General features: G+C 41.1%; 1 protein-coding gene and 1 pseudogene across 7 annotated transcripts in view; one reads left to right on the top strand and one right to left on the bottom strand.

Annotated features, from left to right (window-relative positions):
• The window catches only part of ESRP1 (epithelial splicing regulatory protein 1), a 71540-nt gene that overhangs the window by 23318 nt on the left and 20421 nt on the right, over positions 1 to 27801 (top strand). For 4 of the 7 annotated variants that reach the window (XM_010349395.3, XM_010349394.3, XM_010349393.3 and 1 more), the window contains exons 7-13: positions 830 to 940; positions 1061 to 1193; positions 1286 to 1328; positions 5543 to 5844; positions 9053 to 9271; positions 11560 to 11758; positions 15609 to 15774. In XM_010349395.3, the coding sequence (XP_010347697.1) occupies positions 830 to 940; positions 1061 to 1193; positions 1286 to 1328; positions 5543 to 5844; positions 9053 to 9271; positions 11560 to 11758; positions 15609 to 15774 (1173 nt within the window). The remainder of the gene's footprint in view (positions 1 to 829; positions 941 to 1060; positions 1194 to 1285; positions 1329 to 5542; positions 5845 to 9052; positions 9272 to 11559; positions 11759 to 15608; positions 15775 to 27801) is intronic. The other 3 variants (XM_003938758.4, XM_010349392.3, XM_003938757.4) reach the window with 1 other exon arrangement.
• Positions 22967 to 24479, bottom strand: LOC120362269 (oxidoreductase HTATIP2-like; annotated as a pseudogene).

Raw genomic sequence — 27801 nt, 5'->3', positions numbered from 1 at the left:
GGGATGGCTCCCTGGTTTGATCTGGGGGATATTTTAATGGCAGACATCCTACCATACACACACATTCCTGATGTGGGTTGTCAGCTTTATTCTGATCCTAAATTTGGCTGCTAAACTAGATTTAAACCCCACGTGTATACTGGCTAGATTCGAGAGTGAATTCAAACCTATCTTTTAGGGTTCTAGGAACTTTCAGGACATGAGGGGGCCAAGCAAACATTTCCTCAGCATTTTTTTTTTTTTTTTTTTTTTTTTGGAGATGGAGTCTCAAAAAAAAAAAAAATGCTAAGGAAATGTTGCCTGGACTGTAGTGCAGTGGTGCAATCTTGGCTCACTGCAGCCTCCACGTCCCAACTTCAAGCGATTCTCCTGCCTCAGCCACCCGAGTAACTGGGATTACAAGTGTGCACCACCATGGCCCAGCTAATTTATGTGTTTTTAGTTGAGACAAGGTTTCACCATGTTGGCCAGGCTGGTCTCAAACTCCTGACCTCAGGTGATCTGCCTGCCTCAGCCTCCCAAAGTGCTGAGGTTACAGGTGTGAGTCACCATGCCTTCCTCAGCTTTGATAGACAGATGGTTTACTGAGTGAGCTAGCTGTGTTGGGCCTGCACAGGCAGCCATCTTTCTATAATGAACCACCTAAACAGTACTTTAAGCTGTAGTCACATAAGTTTTGAGGTTATAAGGAAAATCAAGTAGTATTGCTAGTGTGTCTGAACACCAAATAATACATCATATGTAACTGGGCGGTTGTCTTTCAGGAGGGTAATAGGTTCCTGACTTGCTAGTGCTTATCATGCAACCTGAAGTTTTGCTTCATCCACAGCAGCAAGATGGAACTTATTGATGATAACACCGTAGTAAGGGCGAGAGGTTTACCATGGCAGTCTTCAGATCAAGATATTGCAAGATTCTTCAAAGGACTCAATATTGCCAAGTTGGTTTTCTTCAATCTCTATTTTACTTAACAATCCCAAAGGGATAATGGATTTTCTATCATTTTTTTTCCTCACGGTATTTTTTTTTCTACCTGCCATCTGTTTTATTACTCTCAAAGGGGAGGTGCAGCACTTTGTCTGAATGCTCAGGGTCGAAGGAACGGAGAAGCTCTGGTTAGGTTTGTAAGTGAGGAGCACCGAGACCTTGCACTACAGAGGCACAAACATCACATGGGGACCCGCTATATTGAGGTATGTCCTCACGATCTGAGCACCTGGACATCTCGACTGAGAATTAACATAGACAGAAGGCCAGAAACATTAACTTCTCTGTCTTTTCTCAGGTTTACAAAGCAACAGGTGAAGATTTTCTTAAAATTGCTGGTGGTAAGTGCCTTTTATATAATGTGACTTTAGTTAATAGAACATAGAAAATAGATTTTTTTTTCCCCCAGAGTGGGAAGCTTCCAATAATAACACTGAGCTTAATGTGTAGCACTTGTCCTAAGGCTTGAGCCAACCTCCTATAGTTAAATAGCCATTAAAAATAGTACTATACAGCCGGGCGCGTTGGCTCATGCCTATAATCCCAGCATTTTGGGAGGCAGAGGCGGGTGGATCACAAGGTCAAGAGATCGAGACCATCCTGGTCAACATGGTGAAACCCCGTCTCTACTAAAAATACAAAAAATTAGCTGGGCATGATAGTGCATGCCTGTAATCCCAGCTATCAGGAGGCTGAGGCAGGAGAATTGCCTGAACCCAGGAGGCGGAGGTTGCGGTGAGCCGAGATCGTGCCATTGCACTCCAGCCTGGGTAACAAGAGTGAAACTCCATCTCAAAAAAAGAAAAAAATAGTACTATACGAAGATGAAAAGCTGACAGTTGTATGTATACAGAAAGGATAGTTTTTGTGGGTTTTTTTTTTTTTTTTTTTGGAGATAGAGTTTTGTTCTGTTGCCCAGACTGGAGTGCAGTGGCACAACCTTGGCTCATTGCAACCACCACCTCGCAGGCTCAAGCAATTCTTTTTTTTTTTTTTTTTTTTTGAGACGGAGTTTCGCTCTTGTTACCCAGGCTGGAATGCAATGGCGCGATCTTGGCTCACCGCAACCTCTGCCTCCTGGGTTCAGGCAATTCTCCTGCCTCAGCCTCCTGAGTAGCTGGGATTACAGGCACGCGCCACCATGCCCAGCTAATTTTTTGTATTTTTAGTAGAGACGGGGTTTTACCATGTTGACCAGGATGGTCTCGATCTCTCGACCTCGTGATCCACCCGCCTCGGCCTCCCAAAGTGCTGGAATTACAGGCTTGAGCCACCACGCCCGGCCTAGGCTCAAGCAATTCTTATTTCTCTGCCTCCCAAGTGGCTGGGCTTACAGGTATGGGCCACCATTCCTGGCTACTTTTTTGGGTTTTTTTTTTTTTTGGAGTTCCGCTTTTGTTGCCAAGTCTGGCGTGCAATGGCACAGTCTTGGCTTACCACAACCACTGCCACCTGGGTTCAAGCGATTCTCCTGCCTCAGCTTCCTGAGTAGCTGGGATTACAGGCATGTGCCACCATGCCCAGCTAATTCTGTATTTTTAGTAAAGATGGGGTTTCTCCATGTTGGTCAGGCTGGTGTTGAACTCCTGACTTCAGGTAATCTGCCACCTCGGCCTCCCAAAGTGCTGGGATTACAGGTGTGAGCTACCGAACCTGGCCAACTTTTTGTATTTTTAATAGAGACAGGTTTTCACTATGTTGGCCAGGCTGGTCTGAAACCCCTGACTTCAAATGGATCCTCCTGCCTCAGCCTCCCAAAATGCTGGGATTACAGGTGTGAGCCACTGCACCCGGCCAGGAAAGGTTATTTTTGAAATGACTCAGAAAACTGCTTTCAAACAACTATGCTGCAATACCTGGGATTGTTGCATATGTGCTTCTAATTTTTCTCTAAACTTAACACATGAGTGACCAGAAATATGGTAGTTCTGGGTCTCACAGTATTTTTGAATGCATAGTATTTACAGTAATATGGTTAGAAAGGGTAGAACATATACGGTTTTTATCCAGTTATTTAGTGATTAATGACTTTAAAACCTGAAAGTAACAGATGCATAAAACATTCACTGTGGTTTTTTTGTCTGATTTTTTTTCTACATGTGTATCTACTTTGTAAGTTTCTACTGCTTGTTCATACTGTTTTGTAATTTCTTTTTAATGTATTATGAACATCCTACATTACTCAATTTTCTTAAATGTTAATTGCTACATAGTGTTATATGTACCATAATGTTTTAAAACATCCCTGTTGGAGCCGGGCACATGGCTTATGCCTGTAATTCCAGCTTTCGGGAGGATTGCTTGAGCCTTGGCATGTTTGAGAATAGCCTGAGCAACATAGCAAGATTTTGTCTGTAATAAATAAAATATCCCTGTTGAACATTTAGAACATATTTTCAACTTCTGACTTTAATATATGTTATAGTGAATATTTTTAAATCTCTGTATGTGCCACTTACTAGGATAAATCTCTAAAAGCAGGATAGCTGAATCAAAGAATTGTGGACCTTTTCAACAGCCTTCTGACACCTGTTGCCAAATGATTTGAAGATGACTTTCACTATATAAGAGAACATTTGTATTCCAGCATTCTGTAGCCCGGGTGAAAATTTCGTAGCTATAGAACTTACAGTAACAGCATCCTGTTAACACAATTTTCTGGTATATTTGTGTTCCACTTCATCTTTTAGATAAATTTGAAGGCTTCAAAATTTAGGGTTTTAACTTTAAGAGCATTTCCAGTGTTCCCAAGCAATGTCTGATGTTGTCCGGGGTCAAATATATTTGGAGTTGCTATGGTTTTACCTAAATCCTGCGTTTCACGATAGACATCTTACAACTTGGAGATGGCAAAGTCAATTAATGTTTATATTGTTTCTGGGATTTCATTGTATGTAAACAATGTGAAAAGAATTTGCTATTAGGAGTTGGGTGCCGTGCCTATAGTCCCAGCATTTGGGAGGCCAAGGCAGGCAGATCACTTGAGGTCAAGAGTTCCAGAACGGCCTGGCCAACATGGCGAAACCCCATCTCTACTAAAAATACGAAAATCAGCCAGGCGTGGTGGTGTGTGCATGTAATCCCAACTACTCCGGAAGGCTGAGGCAGGAGAATCACTTGAACCTGTGTGGCAGAGGTTGCAGCGAGCCGAGATCATGCTACTGCTTTTCAGTCTAGGAGACGGAGTGAAACTTTGTCCAAAAAAAAAAGAAAGGAAAAAAGAATTTGCTATTAGGGAAAATGCTACTAGTATATGAGTTTCAAAGATACGCATGTATCTTTGAAAGATATGTCATAGCTCTATGACAACACCGTACAAAACGTTTTATGTTGGGGAGAATGTTGACCAATATTGAAAGTAGGTACCCCATATATTCATTATACTCTTCTTTTTCTTTCTTTCTTTCTTTCTTTTTTTTTGAGATGGAGTTGCACTCTTCTTGCCCAGGCAGGAGTGCAATGGCAAAAGGTCGGCTCACTGCAACCTCCGCTGCCCAGGTTCAAGCGATTCTCCTGCCTTAGCCTCCCCAGTAGCTGGTATTACAGGCATGTGCCACCACACCTAGCTAATTTTGTATTTTTAGTAGAGATGGTGTTTTTCCATGTTGGTCAGACTGGTCTTGAACTCCCGACCTCAGGTGATCTGCCCACCTCAGCCTCCCAAAGTCCTGGGATTGTAGGCGTGATCCACCATGCCCAGCCTCATACTATTTATACTCAAGAGTGTTTGAACCTTTATTAATAAAAAGTAATTGAGTTACTTGCAGATGGTTTTCTTGCAGGGGTTGGGTGGGGGTAGTAATCTGAAAAAGATTTTTTTTTTTTTTTGAGATGGAGTTTCGCTCTTGTTACCCAGGCTGGAGTGCAATGGCGCGATCTCGGCTCACCGCAACCTCCGCCTCCTGGGTTCAGGCTATTCTCCTGCCTCAGCCTCCTGAGTAGTTGGGATTACAGGCACGCGCCACCACGCCCAGCTAGTTTTTTGTATTTTTAGTAGAGACGGGGTTTCACCATGTTGACCAGGATGGTCTCGATCTCTTGACCTCGTGATCCACCCGCCTCGGCCTCCCAAAGTGCTGGGATTACAGGCTTGAGTCACTGCGCCCGGCAAGATTTTTTTTTTTAACCCGCGGAGTACTTTATATTTATTACCCTACTTAATTCTCATAATTTATGATGTCAATCTTACGGACAAGAAAACTAAGGCACGGAGTTGAGCTTGACCAAGATCATGCCCTAGTCAGCAATAAAGCCGAGACTGGACCCAGGCATTCTGGCTCGAGGACCTGTGCCTTTAACACCATGACTTACTAGTGATTGGCCCGTAATTTGTCTTGCCGGCTTCCTAAATTAAAGAGGACGTTTTATGAAAAGGAGGAAGAATTTCAAACTTGGGAGGAGAAAATTCTGATTTCTAGGATGTTATTTTGAATTCATTAGGAGTGGGTCTTAATTATGAACTCAAGACATTGGCAGGACTTTCATCACTTTAAAATCAGTGACGTTGATGTCTTAACTATTTCTCTTCCTGCTTCCTAATATTTGTTTTCCCTAGGTACTTCCAATGAGGTAGCCCAGTTTCTCTCCAAGGAAAATCAAGTCATTGTCCGCATGCGGGGGCTCCCTTTCACAGCCACAGCTGAAGAAGTGGTGGCCTTCTTTGGACAGCATTGCCCTATTACTGGGGGGAAGGAAGGCATCCTCTTTGTCACCTACCCAGATGGTAGGCCAACAGGGGATGCTTTTGTCCTCTTTGCTTGTGAGGAATATGCACAGAACGCGTTGAGGAAGCATAAAGACCTGTTGGGTAAAAGATACATTGAACTCTTCAGGAGCACAGCAGCTGAAGTTCAGCAGGTTGGTTTCTAAAAACTGAGTATGTTCTACCTTTGCATTAATTTCTGTTCTTTATCTCTGAAAACAATCCTACATTACTCATTTTAAAATAAAACTGGTAAAATACTGAAAGTTTAACTGCATGAAAGTAGTCTTGATTCTATAATCAAGAGATAGCTGCTGTTATCCTGTACGCACACAGAAAACATACTATATTTTTACAGAAATGAGATACTGCTATAGCTGGATTGTTGTATTCTGTTTTAAAGCTATATCTTGAAAGCTTACCCATGTCATCTTTAAATATCTCTTGGAAGTGCATACTTCAGAAATTCCTCTAGTGTACACTTATATTGCTTTTTTTTCCTCTATCGTAAGAAATTTCTATGTAAAATGCTCATAAAACTTTCATCAATTTGATTTCTATAGCATTGGATATAGAGTGTGAACTTTTAAGATTTTTAATGGGTTGCTAAATGTTATTTCCCAAAAGGCTTCATCAGTTTCATACCCTGCTGGTGAGCTCTGTTCTGTTTTTGCTAGCTTTCAGCATTGTTTGTTTGTTTGTTTGTTTGTTTGTTTGTTCGTTTTTGAGATACTCTCGCTCTGTCACCCAGGCAGGAGTGCAGTAGTGCAATCTCAGCTGACTGCAACTTCTGCCTCTCCAGTTCAAGCAATTCTCCTGCCTCAGCCTCCTGAGTAGTTGGGATTACAGGTGGCCACCACCACACCCAGCTAATTTTTGAATTTATAGTAGAGACGGAGTTTTGCCATGTTAACCAGGCTGGTCTCAAACTCCTGATCTCAGGTGATCCGCCCACTTCAACCTCCCAAAGTGCTGGGATTACAGGCGTGAGCCACTACTCCTAGCCACTTTCAGCATTTTTGAGGCATAGAATGAGGCAATCATTTCCCCAAAATGTACTAAGATCCAGGCATGAAACCATTTATCGAATCTCAAGCTTTTCAACTATTGATTTGCTAGCTGAACATGTCTTCAGGGTCAGTTTGCCTTTGTAGCAGAAATGGTATAGACTGCTTTTCCAACTTGATCTCTACATAGCTTTTCCAACTTATTCTATGTGTGTTCCATTGTAGAACAGTGATTCAAATGATTCCTTAGATCTGCTTTGTACATATTTAGGATACTTTGTTATTTCTGTGAGTTCTTCAGAGTTTTGGGTAGCTTCTGCATCCCATTGTATGTTGTGATTTTAAATAATTGTGCAATGTTAAGAACTTCTTTACCTACTAGAATGCCAAAATAATTTTTAGACTTAAAAAAGTATAGGTGGAATTCTAAATTATTTTTGTGTTCCATTGTACTGGTGCTCTTGAACCCTAAACTAGTTGCATCCTTACAGTTTAAAACTTAAATCTGGCCAGGCGCGGTGGCTCATACCTGTAATCCTAGCCCTTCAGGAGACCAAGGCGGGTGGATTGCCTGAGCTAGGGAGTTCAAAACCAGCCTGAGCAACACAGTAAAACCCTGTCTCTACTAAAAATACAAAAACATTAGCCGGGCATGGCGGCGTGCGCCTGTAGTCCCAGCTCTGTGGGAGACTAAGACCGGAAAATCACTTGAACCCAGGAGGCGGAGGTTGCAGTGAGTCAGGATTGCGCCACTGCACTCCAGGCTGGGTGACAGAGCAAGACTCCATCTTCAACAAAAAAAAATTAAATCTATACCTTTTTGGAAATGTTATAGGTTCTGAATCTCTAAAATGTGCTTGAGGTTTCAAACAGCGCACAACACATTCTTCCCAAACCCAGAGAAAAAACTCAAGATTTTGTTTCAAATCTTTACTTGGAAGAAGAGTTTATTTTATGAAATTGTGGCATAGAATAAGCTACCCCAGGGTCTGGGCTACTGTGTGTTGGTTTGGCAATAGCGTAGGCTGCCTCTCTATGATTCTACTATGAGTTGCTTTTGGGTGTAGATTCTCTCTACTTCTCCATCTCTCCTGATTTATTTAACAAGTTTTGAACTAGTCATAGATTCTTCCACTGTGTTCATCATTTTATTCAATAAATATTTAAGCACCTCTTAAGTGGCAGCTATTATGAGATTCTTCCCCATTTCCTGTCCTGAGATTGTCTGTCCTTACACTAATTTTCTGTTCTTGTTCTTCTAATGCTTTTGCTGTGTCTGGATTGTTTGTATAATTTTTTATTATTAATGTCTTCCTATCTCTCATGGCATCTCTCTGGTGGTGCTGTTTGATTTTTGTCCCCTCTTCCTCAGATAGCAACTGAGCAGGGTGTGAATGGGGAAGTTAGTGCATGTTTTGGGGAGGGGTTATTGATTTTTCTGTATTGTCAGTTTATGGGATCTTAAAGGCTACAGTGATTAAATTGCTCATAAAACCTGCAGACACCACAGACGGCATTTGCCTAAGGACTTCTAGTATTATGAACTAGTTGGCATGCTCTAAGACAAAAGTGGACAAGAGCCTTATAAGTGTTGCCTAAGGGCAGTCTTTTGTCCAAAATCCACCTGACCTATCATCATCCATGTCCAAGATAGCTGAATTCCATGAATCTAGAAGATATTCAAGATCTTCTGTCCTACCACTGTCTCAAATTCACTTGGAAACTAAATTACTATTCATCTTTATGGTCACCAAATGATTCTTTCCAGTTCTTTATATCCAGCCATTCTGTCTTGTGCTGTTATTTAGCATTATATTTTAATATCCAAAGTCATTGTTTGCCCTGTGATTCCTTTACTGGATCATTCTCTATTTCTTGGGTTTGGAGGTGGAGTATGAAGGTAGTGAGGGGAATACCACGTATTTAGTGAAATTATATCTAATGAATTGCTACCAAAGTTCACATATACTGATATGTCCAGAATTGTAAAAAAGCAGCAGATTTTAGGGATACTGGTCCCTCGGTAGATAGTGATACATTGTTCCAGGTAGACACTAAGTGTTTAAGTGTTTTGTGCTGTCTGTGGTGTACACCCCATCATGTATTTGACAAAAAATGAGTATCATGCTTTCCCTGCTGAAATGCATGAATCCCTTTCTCCATCATTACTTCTCAAACTTGCATGTACTTCTGAATCACTTGAAGATTTAGTTCAAATGAAGATTCATATTTATTAGGTTTGGGGTGGAGCTGGACACTGCATTTCTCACGAGCTTCCCAGTGATGCCATTGCTGATCTGCAGAAAGCAGGGGAGTAGCATAGCTCTAAATCACTTCTGTTTTGCTTTGAGTACAGGTGCTGAATCGATTCTCCTCGGCCCCTCTCATTCCACTTCCAACCCCTCCCATTATTCCAGTACTACCTCAGCAATTTGTGCCCCCTACAAATGTTAGAGACTGTATACGTCTTCGAGGTCTTCCCTATGCAGCCACAATTGAGGACATCCTGGATTTCCTGGGGGAGTTCGCCACAGATATTCGTACTCATGGGGTTCACATGGTTTTGAATCACCAGGTAAGAAAGACACTTAGTGGAAAACTTACTCCCTTTTTCTCATTATCAAAGACTAATGTTAGATATTACTGTTTGATAGATAAAATTAGTCTTAGATAAATTACTTACATCTAATTAAAAAGCACATAGTCACTGTGTAGTGACATTTGGCTAAAGAGAAGGAAAAAGAAAAGGTACATAGTCCTCAGTTACATACTGAGTATTTAAGGAAAAACTTAACTGTAAATATAAGAAGTCTTCAGAATGAACTGAAAGTAATACTGTCATTAGTATAATAATTCAAATTCAGCTTTGATTCCTTCATCGCATAGATCCATCACATTATCAATAGCATCAAGTAGGCATCACATATATTATCAGTCTTGATACAATTTTTCTTACTGCAGCTATTCAGCTTGGCAGCTCTGCTATGGTATTACAACAATCGTGGATGATATTTTAACAAACAAGTATATCTGTGTTCCAGAATATTTTGTATCCATAGACTGTTTAGAAATGGCTTGTGTCATGTTTAATATATACATGTTAGATATCAAATTGCATTCAGTAGGAAGCAAAGTCAGTGAGGACTTAATATTCACACCACCTATAAAGAACAGTATGTGTGGGTCATAATAGGCTCTCAAATGTATTAGTGAAAGAATTGCTGAGAAGCCTGCATCAAAATCTAACTGAATTCTTCAGTATACAAATATAAAGTATTTCCTGGATTATTGTCACCTGTTTTCTGGTTAAAGAAAATTATATTTGCTGGAAAATTTAACAGTATTTTGTGCTGTCATAAGCAGGATAAAATTCTACAAACCCATAAGCCAGGTCGTTCTAATTGAAACTTTAGAACTCTTTATTAAATGCAAAGCTGTATTAATTTTTGAAAATGCTTTCTGAGGATTAAGGGTTGAATATAGGCTTATATTGAAAATACTGATTTTTTTTCCCTGAATTGCTAATTTCTCACATTTTCTTTTCACTTGGCGATTTGTTCACTTTCATAACCGTAATCTTGTCTCACTAGAAAGCATATACCATTGGATACGAGGAATCCGAAAACATCCTGAGCCCTTGCCTTCTATACCAGTTTTCTACGTCAGCGCATGCTCATTCTAAATCTTCAGTCAATATTAATATTATACAACTTTTATCTGAGCCTCTCGGCATGCTTCACTTTAAATAAAATTGCCCACATTTAAGCATGACCAGGGAATTATTTGGTTTCTTTACTGAGTCACCACTCCTAATAACCCAGGGCCATTACTCTTTGATTAACAGCAGTAGACAGATTTGTCTCTCTTTGACCCATGTGACCTATTGTGATTACACTTGGGAAAAGGTTCTCAGATGATGGACATGCTCTTAGCTGCCTTAAAGATATTAGGTTTCCATCTTGGACTGGGTTTGTTGCTAGTTTCCCTGGTATGGTAACTCTAATGGTAACTTGCATGGTATAATTTCACAGTCCTTAAGAGACTTTTTGAAAAAACCGTAAAATAAGAAAGGAGTCCTATAAGCTGATTGTGTCTTTTTCTCCCCTCATGCTCCATAAAACTAGGTGTTTTAGCTCTGTGAAACAGAAATCTACAGGTTTGCTTTGAAGTAGGAGATTTTAGCAAGCTATTACCAATAGAAAGTGTTTATTAGTAGCACCTGTTTGACCAAGGTGGTGCTGTCAGAAAGGAGGTGAGAGAAGGGCTCCCAAGCAAAGCTGATGATACAACCATTACTGGGCCTTGCAGTTGCCAAATTCCTTGCTCCCAGGCCACGTTCCAATCTAGGCCTCGGAGATGAGGAAAGAGTGAAAGGGATATGCCATGTCAGTGAGGGACCGGAACTGAGAGCCGAGAGAGAACGCTGGTTTGTTCAGTTTCCTGTAGGAGGGTACCTAAAGCTCCAGTGCTGGTTCTGTTACTGGCTTTTCTCAATCGAATGAGATTTAATTAAATTTTTTAGAAGAGAAGAAAAACTAATATACCATCATATATTTTGAAAACACAGTCATAAGGAGACCCTTTTAAGACCTTGTACATCTGATACTAATTAACAGAAATGAAAAAGCCTCATTTTCAGCTATAAGCTCTCAAAACTGTTTCTTAAAAAGGTTTTGTTGGCCATTCTGGTGATCAGGTGATTAAATGTTAGTTCAGGTTTCAGCAGATCACACCGTCACCCGGATTTTATGGCTAAAATGTCTGTATTGTGGGTGATTGTTACTTTGCATGTTTTGTAAGCAACCATTTCCTTGTTGAAGGAGACAGTCTCCTTTTGTTTTCATTCTTCCCCCACACACTCAGGGCCGCCCGTCAGGAGATGCCTTTATCCAGATGAAGTCTGCGGACAGAGCATTTATGGCTGCACAGAAGTGTCATAAAAAAACCATGAAGGACAGATATGTTGAAGTCTTTCAGTGTTCAGCTGAGGAGATGAACTTTGTGTTAATGGGGGGCACTTTAAATCGAAATGGCTTATCCCCACCGCCATGTAAGTTACCATGTAAGTTTTTCTTGGGTCTTGGCGCTACTCTACGCTATATGCTGGTAGGTGCTTAAGCTGCTTTCATAACTTTCTGTGCCCCTGGTTCTTTCTGAGGCAGGTGAGATGGTTATGTAAGGCTCTCCCATCTGTAATCGGTAATATGTGGTAATCATTTAAGACCTTGGTTGTGGACACCCATAATTAGAGATGCTACAAAAACTTCCTTTCAAATTATATTCCTGCTTTTCCAATGATAAGCACTTAATTTCTGAAGCTTAGTGTGCTCCAGATAAGCACTGACTCTGAGAGGCAACCTGGCTATATAGATATTTTAGTATGCATTTATAAATAAGTATGGCTGGATTCTTTTTCTTTTTTAAAACATACTGACCTTTAAGAAGGGCAGTGTGATGCACATGTTGCATTTAACGTTTTGAGCATCAGGAATTTTTTGAACATTGTTGAGCATTTCTATTGCTCTCCAGCATGTCTGGAATGAGCAAGTTAGCCAAAAAATAAAAATAAATGCATAAATGAATTAGCCAAAGTTTCCATTGGATCACAGGATCAGTGCTTAATTTCAAGCCATGCTCTTGCTCATTGGCACCTGGGTGCAAGCCATCTGGAATCCTGTTTGAGGGGAATAAGCCCTGTAGTCTAGAGACCAAGTTGTAATTAGTGAATGAGGAACATACAGGGATCTGATGTTAAAATTTGAGTCTTTCACACAATTTCTCCTTTAAGTAAGATATACCTTCTTAGGCCTGTTGGGTATGTTTAAAGTATACAGTATTTGGCATGAAGTTCTAAGAAAGTAAACTGGATTATATGCTCGATTCCAATGAAGTCGGGGTTTGGGCACCTCACTTTCTGATAAGATGGACCTATACTAATAACTTTGTTTGCTAAAGTATTATTTGTAGAACATTCAGTGGGGCTTAATCCTTTTATTTCTTTTGAATTTCTAAATGCTAATATTTCATTTACCTGCTGCTTGCTGTTGGTGAATATCTTAATCATTAATGAGTATGAAATTTTGGAAATTTATAATTGGGTTAAGAGATCTTATATATCTCCAAAAGAAAATTCACGTAAGAATATAATTCTATACCTTTGATTACCTTTAATACTTAACAAAAATGATGACAAACATTTAGCCATTTTCTTTTTAGTAGAAGAGTTTAGTTTTTAAACAAAATTTCAATTTTTACATAACTAATACCTGTTCTATTGGACTTTTTTTTTTTATGCCAATACACTTTAGGTGGTTGCCTAGTTAGTTATACAATACCCATAAAACTTACAGAAATTGCTTAAAAAAAAAAAAAAAAGATGGAATCTCACTCTGTTGCCCAGGCTAGAGTACAGTGGCACGATCTTGGCTCACTGCAACCTTGACCTCCCAGGTTCAAGTGATTCTCCTGCCTCAGCCTCCAGAGTAGCTGGGACTACAGGTTCGTGCCACCACGCCCAACTAATTTTGTATTTTTAGTAGAGATGGGGTTTCACTATGTTGGCCAGGCTGGTCTCAAACTCCTGACCTCATGATCCGCCTGCCTCGGCCTCCCAAAGTGCTAGGATTACAGGTGTGAGCCACTGTGCCTGGCCCAGAAATTGGATATTTTTTTTTTAAATCTAATCTCAAGTACTAAAGCAGTTAAGTAGTTATCATTCCCCACTGAAGAGTTTCTTGTTAAATTTGACCAAAAAAAAAAAAAAAAAAGTTACCAAAGTCTTTTTGATATTTTAAAGTTTGTTACCTTACTTTATTAAGAAGGAACATTTTATGATTAACTTCATGTTCGTAGTCTGTGCATATATGCTACTCTCCTTTAGATATATAAGAGCAGCTATCCTTGACTGGGCACAGTGGCTTATGCCTGTAATCCATCACTTTAGGAGGCAGAGGCAGGTAGATCACCTGAGGTCAGGAGTTTGAGACCAGCCTGGCCAACAAGGTGAAACCCCATCTCTACTAAAAATACAAAAAATTAGCCAAGAGTGGTGGTGTGCCTGTAATCACAGCTACTGAGGCAGGAGAATTGCTTGAATGTGGGAGGCAAAGGTTGCAGTGAGCTGAAATCATGCCACTGCACTCCAGCCTGGGTGACAGAGGAAGATTCTGTCTCCAAAAAAAAAAAAAAGAAAAGCTAGCCTTTTGTTTGAAGAATACTTAAAATATCTTATCTCAACCCAATCCACTTGATTATCAAAAATTTCTACCTTTCTTTGTTTTGAAGCTGAACAGACTACCTACTATGTGCGTTTGTCTTATTGGTATGAGTCACTCTCCTGTAATGAATTGCTTGATAATTTTGAAATCCGAATATGAGCACAGGCTGTATAACTTTCTGTAAGACTTAGGTGCCTCATTTTGGTGGTCTTTCTTTTGGTTCTTCAAGTCCAGGGATTACAGTTTAAAAGTTTAACTAACATTTAGCACAGTTTTTGATGAGTATGGAAGAGGCACCCAAGTTAAATATGAGATCAGTATGTTTGTCTTTGGTCTATATGCCCATGTTTAGCTTGCTGTCTTATTCATCTCCATGGGAATGTATGAATAAAAGACAATTTGGCCGGGCGCGGTGGCTCACGCCTGTAATCCCAGCACTTTGGGAAGCTGAGGCGGGTGGATCACGAGGTCAAGAGATCAAGACCATCCTGGTCAACATGGTGAAACCCTGTCTCTACTAAAAATACAAAAAATTAGCTGGGCGTGGTGGTGCGTGCCTGTAATCCCAGCTACTCAGGAGGCTGAGGCAGGAGAATTGCCTGAACCCAGGAGGCGGAGGTTGCGGTGAGCCGAGATCGCGCCATTGCACTCCACCCTGGGTAACAAGAGCGAAACTCCATCTCAAAAAAAAAAATAAAAAGTAAAAGACAATTTGAAGTCAGCTTGGAGATTTTCATGGGAAAAAGTTACCCCTTGGGCCTCTGCTGTTTGCAGAATATGGTGATTCTAGGTATGAAGCTTAAAGTCAGGGAACCCATATTCATTCAGCATTGCAACCTAACTCTTCTATTGGGTATAGATGGCCCAGATAGTTGTATTCATCCCGCAAGTGAAAGCTAGTGATCACCCACTGGTCTTCTGTTTCCAAACCTGGAAGACACTGGATGACCAAAAGACAAAGGAGTTAGGGCCCAATTTTTAATTTAATCTGGGCCAGCTTTTTATGAGTTGACTCCCTGGAAAACTTAGGCACCATTTCTTTGGGGACTATTTCCCAGGTTGCATTGTTTTCTTTTTAAAGGTCTGAAAATAAAAATTAGCCTCCAAGCCCAGCATGTGGGTTGCCTTTAGGTGAGAATAATGCAGAGTTGATCTACTCATTCCTTTTCAGTCAGTTCCTTCTGGCACAGTCTATGCTTTGATCTAGGACACGGTTGTGGCCAAGAGAGGTTTATCACAACACTTTTCATTTGATGCTGTACTGGCGGGTAGATAACAAGATGGAGTAGAAGCATAATTTGAAATTTAAAATACCTAGTAGCCTCTAGTTTGAAACTTATTCTAAATGTCAGTTCCATGTTTCTTTGCTCTGAGAGTTGGTTTGTAGTAACTGGCACTCAGCATGAGGGAAAACACGGTATTGTGAAACGGTTGAGGAGACATGAAAATCCACTTGATGTTCGTTTTTCCGAATTTCAGGCTAAGAACTCTTTTTTAGGTTGGCAGGTGGTGGTGTTCGGGATTACTTCTATGTGTTAATTATATAATCAAAAAGAAACTGCTTGGGATGGCATAAAGAACTGTGGTCTCTTTCTTTAAAATGTGTAGATGGAACAGTGACACTGGTTTTAGCGCTAGCACGCACATGTCGACCGTTACAAACATGGCTCAAACGCTCTCTCTTTGCTTATCCAGGCCTGTCTCCTCCCTCCTACACATTTCCAGCTCCTGCTGCAGTTATTCCTACAGAAGCTATTTATCAACCCTCTGTGATTCTGAATCCACGAGCACTGCAGCCCTCCACAGCGTACTACCCAGCAGGCACTCAGCTCTTCATGAACTACACAGCGTACTATCCCAGGTAAGGCTCTGAGAGAAGTGGAAACCAGGGGCAGAAACAAAGGACGCCTTTGATAGCCAGTGCCTGAGCTCACAAAACAGTGTTGTCTGCCATGTTGAAGGTTAGCATGGCAGCCCACAGCCTCTGGTCATATCTCTGACCAAGAAGTTTGTTTCAAGACAAAGCAAAAGAAGTTTAGTTTTTAGCTGTATGCTGACAGCATAATCTTTTAGATCACCTATATGTACAGCTTTCCTTTCTCACTCCTCCTGTCATAGGACCCTAAGTGAGTAGTGCTGTAATCACTGTAGTAGGGTGGCAGTATCAGATGAATGAATCATAAAACAGGAAAATTCATAACAAGAGCAATGGTATACATGAATTCATGTCACTGCACAGTGAATAAAAACTGTTGCTATAAGGGCTTATATTCTTTTTTTTCTAAACCTTTAAACAAATCTATAAACCAATCCAGAATTAGATTATTTAGTGTTTTCTTTGAGTCTCTATATTTTAAGTCTGTCTTTTTAGCTGTGTTCAATTTCTGGGACATAGCATACTATAGTATAGTGGACAGAATATTGTCAGTCTGGGAGTTGGGAGACCGCAGTGTTAGTTTCTTCCCAAGCTATTTAGACGAAATATTTTGAGTGCATACATGAACATGTAAGTGAGGCTTTTAGTAAGTGTCTTGGACCTAACCTGTCTGATCCTACAGTTATGTTGCATTGTATTTTTCTTCTCTGTCCAATATAGAGTTTACCACTAGGGAGGAAGAGAGTTGCGGGGGTCTCATAGTAACAGGCAAGTTCGTAGCCACTTTTAATTAAGTTTTTTAAATTTTGTTAGGAGTTTTTAAAAACGTTAATGCTATTGAAAATATTCTTCTACTGGAGAAGAAAAATAAGAAAAAGGCTGTGACAATTGTCAGCTAACTCTCTTTTGAAGGTTTAAAAAGGATGAGAAGCACGCGTAACTGTTCATGATGGGATACTATGTCAGACACTTAGCCCAACCCCAGTCTGCCATCCTCTCTGGACCCTGTGATAATGGCTTACGTCATCAGAATGTCAGGAACGGAATCCTTTGTGCCTCTGAATGTCTGCCAGAGTTCTTGTACCTATAGTATAATTGTAGAATAGCTGCTTCCATCACTACCTGCCATCTGAGCAGTGGTACAGGAAGGAGTTTCTTGGAAATGAGACCATGAATCTTGAAGCCCCAAAGGCAGAAGGAACTCAAACTTATGGCTTAATAGCTCCTATAATTTTGGATCTGGATCTGTAGGTTAATTTTTTTTTTTCTACCAGTACTTTTAAAATTTGTAATGTGTCCATTATTAAGTCTAAGTATGGGAGTATAGTGTGTAAAAGACTCCCACTTTATGCACCTCTGAGTTTAGAAGTAATCATTATTAACAGTTTAGTAATACATATACGTGTGCTTCCAAATAATGTGGCATCTTAACATATATTATCTAGTTGTTCCTTGTTCTTTTTTTAAAACTGAAAAATGTGTCAGTGACTTCTGTGTATATTTTCCTCATTCTTGTCACTTCCTTATAACGTCCAAAGAGTAAAAAATATTGAAATTTAAGTTTCTTTATTTGTAGACCTTGGTACTTTTAATTTTTCTCTATTAAAACTCATGTTGATGTTTAAACACTTGATTTTCTCCCTCTCTCCCTCTCCCCCTTTCCCCCTGTCCCCCTCTCCCCCCTTCCCCTCTTCCCCTCTTCCCCTTTCCCCCTCTCCCCCTCCCGCCCTCTCCCCTTCTCCCTCTCTTTTTTACCCCCACTATAGATGGGTTTTGCCCAGGCTGGTCTCAAACTCCTGGGCTCAAGTGATCCTCCTGCTTCGGCCTCCCAAAGTGCTAGGGTTACAGGGGACATGCTTATATATCTGTAGGACAGTTTTATAGAGGTGGAATTTTAAAATTGAAGGTCATGTGCATTATACTTAAGCTAATACTTCCAATCCCCTAGAGTGTTGTTTTATTTTACATTTCCCCACTTTTAGTGAAATTACCCATATAACAACATGAAAGTATTCAAACATGGGAATTATATGCTCTTCTTTATGCTGCAAATCTGATATAATTAAAAAAGCATATGCCAAAGATATTTTATAATTTTTATAAACAATTTCTAATCTTAATAACTATCGTGTGTTTGAGGCTATTAAAAACCTTTGTTATGTAAATGCTCAAGTATGATTTGGCCTCTACTCTGATAAGTGGGAACAGCATATTCTAGAGATATTATTAATCAAAAGCTCTTGTGTTTTTCTTTATTTTAAAATTTCCTCCATTTAAAAAAAGCCGTAAGTGATGGGTCATGCCTGTAATCTCAGCACTTCGGGAAGCTAAGGTGGGAGGATCACTGGAAGCCAGGAGTTAGACACCAGCCTGACTCTCAAAGTGAGACCCCATCTCCACAAAAAATAAAAAACTGGCTGGGCAGGGTGGCTCATGCCTGTAATCCCAGCACTTTAGGAGGCCAAGATGGGCAGATCACTTGAGGTCAGGAATTTGAGACCAGCCTGGCAAAGATGATGAAACTGTACCTACTGAAAAATACAAAAATCAGCTGGGCGTTTTTGGTGGATATCTATAATCCCAGCTGTTAGGGAGGCTTAGGCAGGAGAATTGCTTGAACTGGGGGGGCGGAGGCTGCAGTAAGCCAGGATCCTGCCACAGCACTCCAGCCTAGGCATCAGAGTGAGACTCCATCTCAAAAAAATAAATAATAAAAATAAATGATCCAGGCGCCGTGGCCCACACCTGTAATCCCAGCACTTTGAGATGCCTAGGCGGGCAGATTACAAGGTCAGAAATTAGAGACCAGCGTAGCCAATATGGTGAAACCCTGTCTCTACTAAGAGTACAAAAATTAGCCAGGTGTGGTAGCGCATGCCTGTAGTCCCAGCTACTCATGAGGCTGAGGCGGAAGAATCACTTGAACCTGGGAGGTGGAGGTTGCAGTGAGCTGAGATTGCACCACTGCACTCCAGCCTGGGCAACAGAGCAAGACTCCATCTCAAAAAAAGTAAACTTAAGCAAGGCTGTCACCACAGCATCTTGAAGAGCAGGTAAAATGAGGGTATGTATCCCTCACATGGTTTTGTTTACTCTATGGGATTTTCATCCCCTTCTCTCCCTCAGAGGATGGTTTGAATTAACCAGTGACCCCTACCTTACCCTCAGGCAGAAAAGAATTAGAAGGGCTTTCTATTCTTGTCCTCTCTGATTATCAGTACAAAATCACTTATATCACATCTTTTCTCTTGCATTACATCAAGCCCTACCTTTTCTTCTGACCTCTCGTTTTTCTCAGAAGAGAATATGCTTCTTTGCATCAAAGCTGTTGCATAGGTGAGAGACATGCTGATTCTTCACAGACACAATGACATGCCTTTCATATGACACCATAAATTACAAGTAACATCATTTTGTTTTTGTTTTTGTTTTTTGAGATGTAGCATGGCTCTGTCACCCAGGGTGGCGTGCCGTGGCACTACCATGGCTGACTGCAGCCTTGATCTCCCAGACTCAAGCAGTCCTCCCGCCTCAGCCTCCCAAGTAGCTGAGATTACAGGCATGCACCACTGCCCTCCGCTAGATTGTTGACTTTGTAGAGACGAGGTCTCACTTTGTTGCTCAGGCTGATCTCAAAGTACTGAGCTCAAGCAATCTTCCCACCTCAGCCACCCAATGTGCTGGGATTATAGGTGTGAACCACCACACCCAGCCAAGTAACAACATTTTGAGCTAACAAAGGAGGCACATGAAGTTTTACTACTTCTTTTTTTTTTTTTTTTTTTTTTTTGAGACAGAATTTCGCTCTTGTTATCCAGGCTGGAGTGCAATGGCACGATCTCGGCTTACCGCAACCTCCGCCTCCTGGGTTCAAGCAATTCTCCTGCCTCAGCCTCCTGAGTAGCTGGGATTACAGGCACGTGCCACCATGCCCAGCTAATTTTTTATATCTTTAGTAGAGACGGGGTTTCACCATGTTGACCAGGATGGTCTCGATCTCTTGACCTCGTGATCCACCCGCCTCAGCCTCCCAAAGTGCTGGGATTACAGGCTTGAGCCACCGTGCCCGGCGCAGTTTTACTTTTTTAGATGAGTAATGTAGTCAGAAATAAACTGTGCATGCTCATATAAAAGCTCTATGGTGAGGAATAACCATTTTCTTTCTTGGGATAATCATTTGTTGTAAAATCAGCTTTTGTTATAACCCAACAAACGAATATGTATGTGTTTTCAATCTTCGGTTTGGTTTGTTGTATAGTGTTAATTGTGTTCTATCCTGGAATTCTTGTAGTTGAACCAGAAGAATATCAAGCCTCTGAGAGATGCTTACATTTTTCCTATTTTAAACTTGCCCTTCTTATTCTAGTTTACTTTTTTAGTTGAAATTTGTGTTGAGATAGGTACAGATTCGCATGCAGTTGTAACAAATAATACATAGAGGTCCCTTGTACACTTTGCCTAGTTTATCCAAATGGTAACATATGGCAATCAGTTTACTTGCTAATTTTCTTGTTGCAAGTGTTCTGATAGGACCAAGAATAAAAAAAGAATTCTTGATTTAAAAGTTTTCTTACAAGTTAAATATTTAGTATTACAAATGCAAACAAGAATTTAGCTTCCAATGAAGTGATGCTAGGAATAATAGTAATAGTGGGCCGGGCGCGGTGGCTCACACCTGTAATCCCAGCACTTTGGGAGGAGGCCAAGGCAGGTGGATCACTTGAGGTCAGGAGTTCAAGACCATCCTGGCCAACATGGGAAACGCCCGTCTCTATTAAAAGTACAAAAATTAGCCAGGCGTGGTGGTGCTTGCCTATAATTCCACCTACCCAGGAGGCTGAGGCAGGAGAATCACTTGAACCCAGGAGGCAGAGATTACAGTGAGCAGAGATCGCGCCACTGCACTCCAGCCTGGGTGACAAAGTGAAACTCTGTCTCTAAATAAATAAATACGGTAACCAAAAAAATACTCAAAAATAGTAAGTTTTGTGAATGTTCCTATCTGAAAATTGCTTTCCATTACATTGCCAAAGTGCCCAAATGTCGGTGGATCACAGTGGATTTTACTTGCTTCCTAACCTAGATTTTAAATAAAAATACTGCTTTTTAAAAGGTCATTTTTCCTAAACCTATAAGAGGATCAGCTGTGTTATTTTGTACTTTCAACTGAGCAATAAGACTACTTTCAGCAGGGCGCAGTGGCTCACACTTGTAATCCCAGGGCGCAGTGGCTCACACTTGTAATCCCAGCACTTTGGGAGGCCGAGGTGGGTGGATCACCTGAGGTTAGGAGTTCGAGACCAGCCTGGCCAACATGGTAGAGCCCTGTCTGTACTAAAAATACAAAAATTAGCTGGGTGTCATGGCTTGCACCTATAATTCCAGTTATTAGGGAGGCTGAGGCACGAGAATTGCTTGAACCCAGGAGGTGGAGGTTGCAGTGAGCCAAGATTGTGCCACTGCAACCCAGCCTGGGCAACAGAGGGAAACAGAGTCTCAAAAAAAAGCAACAACAACAGAAACAAAGCAATGGACTAGGAGCAGGTAGTCAAACCAAAGGAAGATTAAATGGAAAAATTCCTTTTTTTTTTTTTTTTTGAGATGGCGTTTTGCTCTTGTTACCCAGGCTGGAGTGCAATGGCGTGATCTCGGCTCACTGCAACCTCCGCCTCCTGGGTTCAAGCAATTCTCCTGCCTCAGCCTCCTGAGTAGCTGGGATTACAGGCACGTGCCACCATGCCCAGCTAATTTTTTGTATTTTTAGTAGAGACAGGGTTTTACCATGTTGACCAGGATGGTCTCCATCTCTCGACCTCGTGATCCACCTGCCTCGGCCTCCCAAAGTGCTGAGATTACAGGCTTGAGCCACTGCGCCCGGCCGTGAAAAATGCCTAATTCTAAAGGAAAAGATGTCATAACTTATCAGGGAAATGCAATTTTTCTTTACATTGTGTTTGGGGAAAAAAACTTCACATATTTAGTTTGTTTTATTTGTTTGAGACAGTCTCCCTCTGTTGCCTAGACTGGAGTGCAGAGGTAAGATCTCACTGCAGCCTCCACCCACTGGATTCAAGCAATTCTCCTGCCTCAGTCTCCTGAGTACAGGTGCCCGCTACCTCGGCTAATTTTGTATTTGTAGTAGAGACAGGGTTTTGCCATGTTGGTCAGGCTGGTCTCAAACTCCTGACCTCAAGTGAGCCACCAAGGCTGGCCTATGTTACCTATATATGTACAGAGGATATTAAGTGCTGCCGTGGAGGAAGTCTTCAACAACTTTGTGCTATATTAGCTCATATGTTTCATTCAGCAATTTCCTAACATGATCTTGGTGCAGCTTACTGAAGGAGCCTTGGCTGTGGTCCTAAGTAATTAATGTCTTTGCAACTGTGATGCTCTAGCAGTTTTTGGATACAAGCCTTTGGAAAAGCCCCTCTAATATTATTTTCTTTCCCTTCATTTCCTTATATCCCTTCAGCTCTTCCTTCAGGCAACCCTAACAAGGCTGCTTATTCAGCTCAAGGACCATCTCCTTGTTAGTTTACCTGATGTGATACAGTCTCCAGCACTGTAGGACCTTTGAATACACTGTTACATTGACTTGCTTTGTTGTCCCTAACCCTTTGGTTCTTTTGTGGTCCTGTCAATTTTTGAACTTTTATATCTTTTGAGTAGAAGTTGCATTATTGACACCATGTATATATGATATGTTAATAAATACTGGCACTTAAGAATTGGAAATGTGTAAAGGTATAATGGAGGTTAAGAATCTAAAATAGTGACATTATTGACCATAACTTCAGATGAGTTACTGGCTGGCATAGCTCTTTTTTATGGACTCCTTATTCTTATTTGGCATGTGGTTAGAAAATTGCATTTTAATCCTTACTTTTCTCTAAACTACTGCCATAAAGCCAATATCCACGATTTTATTACAGCTTTGAGATACTTTGATGAAATTTACCTATTTTAGATGTTCAATGGTTTTTTGTTGTTTTTGTTTTTGTTTTTTGAGATAGGGCTTACAAATCTTTACTTTTCCAAAGCTCCCTGGGTGATCTATATGTATAACAGGCTCTGAACCACTGATGCAGAGCACCAACCTTTCTTGATTGGAACGGATGCCTGAAAATAGTAAAACAACAAAGTTAAAACGTGCTGACTTTTTTTAGAGCCTGAAATTACCAATTTGGTGGTGGGTGTTAAAGTTGACAGTAAAAACCATTACTCCAGTGTGGTCACGGCTTGACAGCGCCATCCGCTTTCCCCAGATCGTGGATGGCCTCGTTCTCCAGCAGTTCCACCTCCTGTCGCTTGGTCTCACTGCATTGTTGAGCATCGCTCTAACCACAGTCACCACAGGCACAGCATGCCCACTAGCCCAAGATGCTGGCAAGGAGCCAAAGAACTTTCTAATGAACCATTCACCTGGGTGAGATTCTTGCCTCTCACATAACAGAACTCCAGGCCTAAATACAGAGTAACGATCAAATTTTAATTCTTCAGCCCTGGCTTCGACTTCTCCCTCAACTTGTAGATATAAAAAACTGCTTGCCGCCGGGCGCGGTGGCTCAAGCCTGTAATCCCAGCACTTTGGGAGGCCGAGGCGGGTGGATCACGAGGTCAAGAGATCAAGACCATCCTTGGTCAACATGGTGAAACCCCGTCTCTACTAAAAATACAAAAAATTAGCTGGGCATGGTGGCGTGTGCCTGTAATCCCAGCTACTCAGGAGGCTGAGGCAGGAGAATTGCCTGAACCCAGGAGGCGGAGGTTGCGGTGAGCCGAGATCGCGCCATTGCACTCCAGCCTGGGTAACAAGAGCAAAACTCCATCTCAACAAAAAAAAAAAAAAAACAAAACAAAAAAAAACTGCTTGACTTATCAGCTCCTTTAGAGGATACCAAGTTGAAATGTTTGCACCCTCCAGCTTTTGCCAGCTCTGCAGACCTCAGCATATAATTTCGGTCAACCCGAACAAATCCTTCTGCCTGGCTTTCACTCTGGTGGTACCCAGGCAACAGAATCCAACATCATGACCTTGAAAGGCAGAAGCGTAGTCATCCAACTTTTCAAAGTCCACCACTTCTTGATTCACTTTTTTTTTTTTGAGACGGAGTTTCGCCCTTGTTACCCAGGCTGGAGTGCAATGGAGCGGTCTCGGCTCACCGCAACCTCCGCCTCCTGGGCTCAGGCAATTCTCCTGCCTCAGCCTCCTGAGTAGCTGGGATTACAGGCACGTGCCACCATGCCCAGCTAGTTTTTTGCACTTTTAGTAGAGACGGGGTTTCACCATGTTGACCAGGATGGTCTCGATCTCTCGACCTCGTGATCCACCCGCCTCGGCCTCCCAAAGTGCTGGGATTACAGGCTTGAGCCACCGCGCCCGGCTCTTGATTCACATTTTTCTAAGCTTCCTCCTCGAAGGTGAGCTTCCTCCTCCCAGTAAGCGTGGCTTTGTAAAACAGGGCCTGCTCCAGGATTTCCTTTAAGAGCACTCTGCCAGTTTCTCCACTGGCGCCCAAAATAAAGATGGCTTTATTCTGCATCCTGAAGTCTTTCCGAAGCTTCGACAGTGCTTGTGTTTCGGCCATGCTAGGGCCAGCCCCTGGCCCCGGGTCCTCACACCGCAACAGGAGCAGGGTGGCCACCAGCGCAGCCGCTGCCTCAGCCGCCACCACAGGCCCAGCCATCAAAGCATCCCACCTTCCCTGTTCAGTGGTTTTTAGTGTATTTACAGAGTTCCAAAATTTACGATTGTAGAATAATTTTATAATATAATCTTTAGATAATCATGTAATAGTCTAATTTTAGAATATTATGCCACTCCTTAAAGAAGCCTTAGGCCCATTAGTTAGAAACTCCCATTTACTTGTCCTCCATCTCTTCGCTGACCCCACTCTCCATCCCTAAACAACTGTCAATCCATTTTCAATTTCTATAGGTTTTCCTGTTCTAGATAATGTTTCAGTTTCATTCATATTGTGATATATATCATCCCTTTGATGGTGAAATAATCCATTCTAGAGCCATACCACATTTAGTTTATCCATTCATTGGTTGGTGGGTATTTAGAGTTGTTGACACTTTTTGGCTATTAAAAATAACACTACTTCAAACATTTGCATTCATGTTTCTGTGTGGACATAAGTTCTCAGTTTTCTTGGGTATATACCTAAAAGTGGAATCGCTGAATAATAAAGTAACTGTTTAGCTTTCAAGAAACTGCCAAGCTGTTTTCCAAAGTGGCTTCATCATTTGATATTCCTACTAACAATATGTGAAGATCTAATTTCTGTAAATCATTTCCAATTCTTATTGTCTTATTTTACCCATTTTCTTGGGTGTGAGTTTGCTATCTCATTGTGGTTTTGATTTGCATTTCTTTAATGAGCACTGGTTTGGAGAATCTTTTCATGTGATTCTTAGCTATTTGCACATCTTTGGAGAAATGTCTACTCAAATTGCTTTGCACATTTTTAAATTGGATTATTTTCACTTATAAATGTTTTTCATTTATTCTAAATATGAGATCTTACAAGATAGCATTTACAGTATTTTCTCTCATCCTGTAGGTTGTCTTTTCATTTACTTAACAATAGTACTCTTTAAAGTCTAGAAGTTTTAAATTTTGATAGTTAATTTATTCCTTTATACTTTGGTGTGATATCTAAACCAAGGTCACAAAGATATACTACTAGCCGGGCACGGTGGCTCAAGCCTGTAATCCCAGCACTACCTCGGAGACCGAGGTAGGTGGATCACGAGGTCAAGAGATCGAGACCATCCTGGTCAACATGGTGAAACCCCGTCTCTACTAAAAATACAAAAAATTAGCTGGGCATGGTGGCGCATGCCTGTAATCCCAGCTACTCAGGAGGCTGAGGCAAGAGAATTGCCTGAGCCCAGGAGGCGGAGGTTGCGGTGAGCCGAGATTGTGCCATTGCGCTCCAGCCTGGGTAACAAGAGCGAAACTCCGTCTCAAAAAAAAAAAAGATTTACTACTATGTTTTGTAAGTATTTTGTAGTTTTAGCACTTAGAGTTAGGTATAATTCAATTTAATTTTTTTGTATGGTGTGAGGTAGGGGTCTAAAATCATCCCTTTAGAAAAAAAGTCATCCTTTTATGTGTGGATATTTCATTGTTCCAGCACCATTTATTGAAAACACCTCTTTCCACAATCAAATTGTGTTCTAATAACTCTTATCAAAAATCTATGACCGGCCGGGCGCGGTGGCTCAAGCCTGTAATCCCAGCACTTTGGGAGGCCGAGGCGGGTGGATCACGAGGTCGAGAGATCGAGACCATCCTGGTCAACATGGTGAAACCCCGTCTCTACTAAAAATACTAAAAATTAGCTGGGCATTGGTGGCGGGTGCCTGTAATCCCAGCTACTCAGGAGGCTGAGGCAGGAGAATTGCCTGAACCCAGGAGGCGGAGGTTGCGGTGAGCCGAGATCGCGCCATTGCACTCCAGCCTGGGCAACAAGAGCGAAACTCCGTCTCAAAAAAAAAAAAAAAAAAAAAAAATCTATGACCATCTCTTTTTGTGCCACCGTAGTGGTGCACATGAATGTCCTGACCGATGCTCTTAAGAGCATTAACAATGTCAAAATGAGAGGCACACCTCAGATTCTTAGAAGGCTGTACCCCAATGTTACTGTCTAGTTTCTGACTGATGATGAAGCATGGTTACAAGGGTGAATTTGAAGTCATTGAGATGACAGAGGTGGGGAATTTGTTGTGAACCTCACAACAATTTCAAGTTAAACAAGTATGACAAGCCTCAGATTTCATATGCAACAGAAGGTTTAGAAAAGTGGCAGAATAATCTGCTTCCATGTCATCAGTTTGGTTTCATTATACTGACAACTTTGGCTGGCATCACAGACCATGAAGAAGCAAGATGAAAACACACAGGAGGGAAAACTCTGGGATTCATCTTCTTGGGGATATAATACATACAAATAAAATGTCTCAACCGACAAAAAACCAATTGATCGTAAGTTTTATTTCTGTTCTCTCCATTCTGTTCCTTGGTTCCATATGTCTCTCCTTATGCTAGTACTATCCTGTAGTGCTTGCTGTAGCTTTGTAGTAAGTTTTCAATTGGAAGAAAAGGTCCTCCTACTTGTTTTGTTGTTGACTATTCTGGATCCTTTTTACTTCCATATACAACGTAGGTTTAGTTTTGTTCATTTCTGTACAAAAGACAGCTGGAATTTTGACAGCTATTGCATTGCATCTATAGATCAATTTGGTGATATGGCCATTTTAGCAATATAAAGTCTTGGCCAGGCGTGGTGGCTCATGCCTGTAATCTCAACACTTTGGGAGGCCAAGGCAGGCAGATCACTTAAAGCCAGGAGTTTGAAACCAGCCTGGCCAACATGGTAAAACCCTGTTTCTACTAAAAATACAAAAATTAGCCGGATATGGTGGCACTTGCTTATAATCCCTGGTACTTGAGAGGCTGAGACACAAGAATTGCTTGAACCTAGGAGGCGGAGGTTGTAGTGAGCTGAGATTGTACCACTGCACTCCAGCCTGGGCAACAGCAAGACTCAGTCTCCAAAAAAACAGTCTTTCTCATGAACATTGGCTGTCTTCCATTTATTTAAATGATCTTTTTTTTTTTCTTAACAATATTCTCTAGTTTTCAGTGTCCTATAGTGAATGAAATTGTTTTATTTTTGGTTTATCGTAGTGTATAGGAATGGGATTTATCTTGTATGTTGATCTTATGTAAACTTGTGTTGAACTGGCTTATTCTAGTAGTTTTTTAGTAAATTCTTTTTGATTTTTCTACATAGAAGTTCATATTTGTCTTTATCTTGTCATTTTTATAATGTAAATTATTTTTACTGATTATTATTTCTGTAATCCATAAAAGACCTTTAAATTTAGAATTTCAGGGGTTTTTTTTGTTTTCAGACAGAGTCTCACTTTGTTACCCAGGCTGGAGTGCAGCAGATTTGGCTCACTGCAACCTCTGCCTCCTGGGTTCAAGTGATT

The sequence above is a fragment of the Saimiri boliviensis genome, chromosome 15, assembly GCF_048565385.1.
Source record: "Saimiri boliviensis isolate mSaiBol1 chromosome 15, mSaiBol1.pri, whole genome shotgun sequence".
Classification (NCBI taxonomy): Eukaryota; Metazoa; Chordata; class Mammalia; order Primates; family Cebidae; genus Saimiri; species Saimiri boliviensis.
This window is presented reverse-complemented; position numbering and strand designations above follow the sequence as displayed.